Source organism: Micropterus dolomieu, linkage group LG06 (assembly GCF_021292245.1).
Source record: "Micropterus dolomieu isolate WLL.071019.BEF.003 ecotype Adirondacks linkage group LG06, ASM2129224v1, whole genome shotgun sequence".
Classification (NCBI taxonomy): domain Eukaryota; kingdom Metazoa; phylum Chordata; class Actinopteri; order Centrarchiformes; family Centrarchidae; genus Micropterus; species Micropterus dolomieu.
In genome coordinates, this window is record NC_060155.1 from 16,610,165 (window position 1) to 16,614,796 (window position 4,632).

General features: G+C 40.9%; 1 protein-coding gene across 1 annotated transcript in view; it reads left to right on the top strand.

Annotated features, from left to right (window-relative positions):
• LOC123972480 (cell wall integrity and stress response component 1-like) overlaps positions 1-1,775 on the top strand; it is a 4,789-nt gene extending 3,014 nt beyond the window's left edge. Inside the window, exons 2-5 of the mRNA XM_046051996.1 lie at positions 3-283; positions 1,125-1,256; positions 1,352-1,440; positions 1,546-1,775. Of these exons, the coding sequence (XP_045907952.1) occupies positions 3-283; positions 1,125-1,256; positions 1,352-1,440; positions 1,546-1,620 (577 nt within the window). The 3' untranslated portion in view covers positions 1,621-1,775. The remainder of the gene's footprint in view (positions 1-2; positions 284-1,124; positions 1,257-1,351; positions 1,441-1,545) is intronic.
• The last annotated feature ends 2,857 nt before the right edge of the window (positions 1,776-4,632 follow it).

Consider the following 4,632-nt stretch of genomic DNA (forward strand, 5'->3'; position numbering starts at 1 on the left):
AGCACAACCTCAGCCTCCATAGTGTCCACCACTACAGCAACCGACCAAAGAAGCAGCAATACTACCTCTACGCTAGCAGATATAATAACAACTTCAGCATCCACAGTCTCTCCAACAACACCATCCAGTACAACAAACATCAGTACTACCTCCATATTTGCAAATATCAGCGCAACCTCAACAATCTCTGCTCCCACAGCAACCAGCCAAAAAAGCAGCAGTACTACATCTGCACCACTAGATGGCCTCAGAAGTCCAACATCCACAGTCTCCGAAGCTACAGGTTGGTCATTATGGCCCTTTTTACACCTGACATTACCATGCGTCGATGGTGTTCCGATCACAAGTGGCAACCATGCACCGCTGTCCGAAATGATCATTAGCAAATGCAATTAAAATCATAACTACTTGAAAAATTGCCATTTTATTTACTAGCGGTTATGGTGCACTGTAGTTCTGCATGTGGTTTGTCCAAGTGGTGTTGCCGTACCCCAGCAGAAAAGTTAATCAGCCACACATTTCCCTAGGCACTACCAATGATGCTCAGGGCGTATTCAACTAACATTATATTTGTCAGAAAGACATATGAAGTCTGAGTAATTTATGTTGCTTCTTTCTAGTCACTGTTTTATCCATCCATCCATCCATCCATCATCAGCGTACAGGGTCGCAGGGAGTCACTGGTTTACTGTTAATATTTAAATATTTAAAAGAGATGATGAAAGGAAAGGAAAGGAAAATATAGGACCAGAGGAGAGGAGGAGATAGAATGAGAGGAGAAAATGAGAGGAGGGCAGGGAACTGGAAATGCCAAAAACAACTATTTTCCAAACCTTGGCCACAATATCTGGACACAGATTTCTGTTTATATGATTATGGTTGTACTTTTTTAACCCCTAAACTCTGCCATTACATACAATGAAACATTGTATATAATTATTATTAGTAGTATAAAATTATAATTGATTTCAACAAACAAATGGCCAGGTACGTATAAAGGGTTGTAAAAATTAATTCTTGATGTCACTTTTGAAAATGCATTGTCTATCTTTAGTCAAATATTGTTAAGTTAGTGATTCATCTCCTTTCACCTCAGGCTTTTGACAGTTTCCTTGTCCTCATAGCAGGGACATCAGTGACAGAAAGCAGTACTAGTAAAGTAGATACTAGTAATGTCACATCTTCATCAGATGGGAGCAAATCTGGAGGTCCCAACAAAAACAAAGATCCCAGGACCACCACCAGCTCAGATAATGGTACAGTCAATCACATGGAGTTCTGTACTTCAGTGTTGTAGTTAACAGTTTGAATGGTAAAATACATTTTCATTTTTGCACCTTTCTTTCCTCAGATGCCGAAATAGTGACTGTTCACCTAAAAGTTTCGATTTTATCCAACAGTAAGGAAAATGAAGATGTGATGTTAGAGGCTGTACATAATGTAAGTAACTTTGAAGTATACTGTACATCATTATTTTGCAGTGACATACAGTATTATACACACCTCTGTCACTCCTCTAATCAGTGAGTGTCTTCTCTCTCACAGTTTGTATCCCAGAACCTTCTACAGCATAACTGTGAGGGCTGCACTTTGACTATCAGACACATCAAACACAACTGAGAAAGGGCTATATGTTTCAGCCAATGGAAGCATCAGTGTGGCTACAGCTATACTGTGACAAAAGACTACACAGCTCTCAAAAGCAACATTAAAACTGACCTATTATGCTGTCCCCTATTTTCATATACATATACATAATGTTTGATGTTCATGTTAAACATGGCCAAAGTGTCTGGCATGGTGCTAGAATGAAGTGTGAGGATAGGTCTAACTATGCAAGATGCTATGTGTGACTTTAAGGACTCCTCTTCAAGTTTATGGAGGTTGATCAGTATGTCTCACAGAAAGCGCTTTTTACGTTGTGATGGAAAGTTCGATAGTTTCTTCATGGACAGACAACTTTACTTTTTGCTATATAGTAACAGCTAACTACTGAGTGTAACTAACTAACTGTTGCTGCCATTAGCTAGTTAGGTCAGTGAGCTAGCTTCATAACTATCAGCTAGTTGACTCTACCTGGACTGGGAGCTTGGAGCCCAAGCCTAAAAAACCCTCCCATCTGTCACTCAAAGCAGCCATGTCCCTAATTATGCACAGCTGGAAGCCTTAACCGTATGTTTTATATAAGAATTCACAGCCCATACCATTTTCTTGTACAGGAAAATTAGCTATCGAGACTAAAACTGTTTTTCTAAACATGTTCATTTTTGTTATAAAGTTGGGCATTTACTAGATGGGTTTCTTGCATACTACTGGATGCGCGCGCAGTCAGGGGGCAAAACTGCTTTGGTAGCCAGTCAGAAGACTGTAGTCAACAACTATAATCAGTGCAGATTTCACATTGTTTGTAAATTCTTGTTGACTCACTAATAAAAAGCCATTTCAGAGTTGAATCTGTTTGTGTGTGTTTCATTTGCATATTAACATAACATGCATGACTGCGTGGCAGGTCAGCGGCCCCAGAACTTATGTTGTTCAAGTCAGCTGCTAGCCAAAAAGCTAAAAGAAGAAAGGAGAACGAGGGAGAGAGGCGTTCTTTTCACAACGGTAAGTATTGCAATTAGGCCTAGCTGGGTCACATTCAGAGATGCAAAGAACATTGTCTTCTGTTGGAAACTTTGTACAACTAGCAAAAAGCTTTAAACAGCGAACAATTTTGGATTGAAGCATCTGCTAAAGCAGCAATGCAACGTTAAACTTTGCCTGTAAAAAGACACTCCGGCCGCAACTGCCAGTGATGCATCCAATCGGCAGGAGAGAGTGGCATTAAGCAATATTTTGTGTTTCATTAATTCTAAAGTCGAGACACTCGCTTAATTTTTTCTATCTCAGCCAGAGGTGTTAAAAAATGTTATATGCTTCGTAAAAATCATACTCATTGATGCTGGTATGGATCCAAGATTAGCTCACATGTTGGACCTGCTTTGTTTTTTTATTATTTTAAAATAGCCTACATCCATAGCCTATACAATACAGCATCCTCTGGTCTGAGTGGCTGCAGTGTTTTCTGTTCGGCTCCTTGTTGACTTCTCAGGTTAATTATTGTTCCAGTAAAGTGGGTTCATTTCTAAAATGCACTGCTGAACAGGTTTTCTGTCACTTTTAAGGATGGGGTGGGGTGGTTGAAAGTAATTGTAACTTAACAAGTAATGTGACTATTTACTTTTAACACCCAGTAATAAGTAAAGTAATATTGTTACTTTTTAAAGGAGTAATAGGTAAAAAGTAATTCAAAACAATTTGAGTAATTTGCTCAACACTGCTACTAAATATCAGTCTATAGACTGACTATATATCAGTCTATAGACTGCTATGCCGGAAAGACACACTGCTGCTTTCTGACCCCTAGTTGGGTGCTCATCTCTGTGGTGAAGTTGCACAGAAACCCGTCTATAGGGACTGACTTGCTTTTTGAGCGAGTCAATTCAAATTGGCTGCATTTTTTAGCCCCAGCTCATTTAAACCACAGGGCCCACTTAAAGCAACAGTGGGGAATTCTTTTACTTAGAGATTCTTAAGAAATAACCTTTTTGTTATATTTGCTACAACTGTCACTATATCCTGACAGTAGTAGGCCTACATGAGACAGATAATCTGTAAAGAAAAAAAGCAGTTCCTGGTGCTCCTAATACCATTTTCAACAATCCACCACTACCGGATCAACAAGTTTCCATCACAGTGCTTGTGCACAGCCCCCCCTTCATGTGCGTGCTCTCACTTAGTCAAACTCATTATCTTGAATGGCTTCAGAAGTTTTGCAAACAAACTGGCTGAGAAACAACCACCAGCAAAGAACTGCCCATCACGCCCTGGCCAACAATAGCATATAGTACAAAACATGTGTGTGAACACGTCCTGGCTCCACACTAAGCTACAGGCTCATTATGTTTAATGCCATGGCGCTTGTATTAACGAGTGGCAAATAGGATGACGACAAACAGTGGGGAATAGCTTTTAAGGGAGGACGGTGGTATATCAGCCTCTCATCCCGCTGTTATTGACCAAAAGCGAAGCGAGCGTTCGGGGTGGTGAGTTTACATACAAAGTCAATGCAAAGACGCGTAGAGCCACGATTTCCTGTCGGCGGTGCAAAGTGACGCAAAGGGGGCGGGGCCGGCGACGCGAAGGAATTCGCGTGAGTTGAATATTTTCAATTCAAGCGAGAAATTCGCATGACCCTGAGTCGCAATAGCCTATCAACTTTGAGATTGTCTGTACGTCACTAACAGCTTCAGAGCGTTGTGTGGAGAGGGCCAAGCAGAGCGGGCGATTGAAAATCTGTTGGCAAGCTGAGAGCTGCTAAACTTTGGCTAGAGGAGCAGGGAGCAGCGCTCCAGCTTTTGGGACAAATAAACACCCGTGGTCGGACTGGACTTTGCTCACAACTACGCCGTTTGCTCGAGGGAGGAGCTTGGAGTAAACTGCTTTTATTAAATAAGCTTTTTACTTTAGTTTATAGGATTACAACGTTGTTTTGATTTATCTTCACTCGAGCTTCTCAGCAGCTAGATTCCGTGCACATCCGGTTCCAGTGTTGTTAGCGTCATTTGGCACTACTTCATATTTATATAA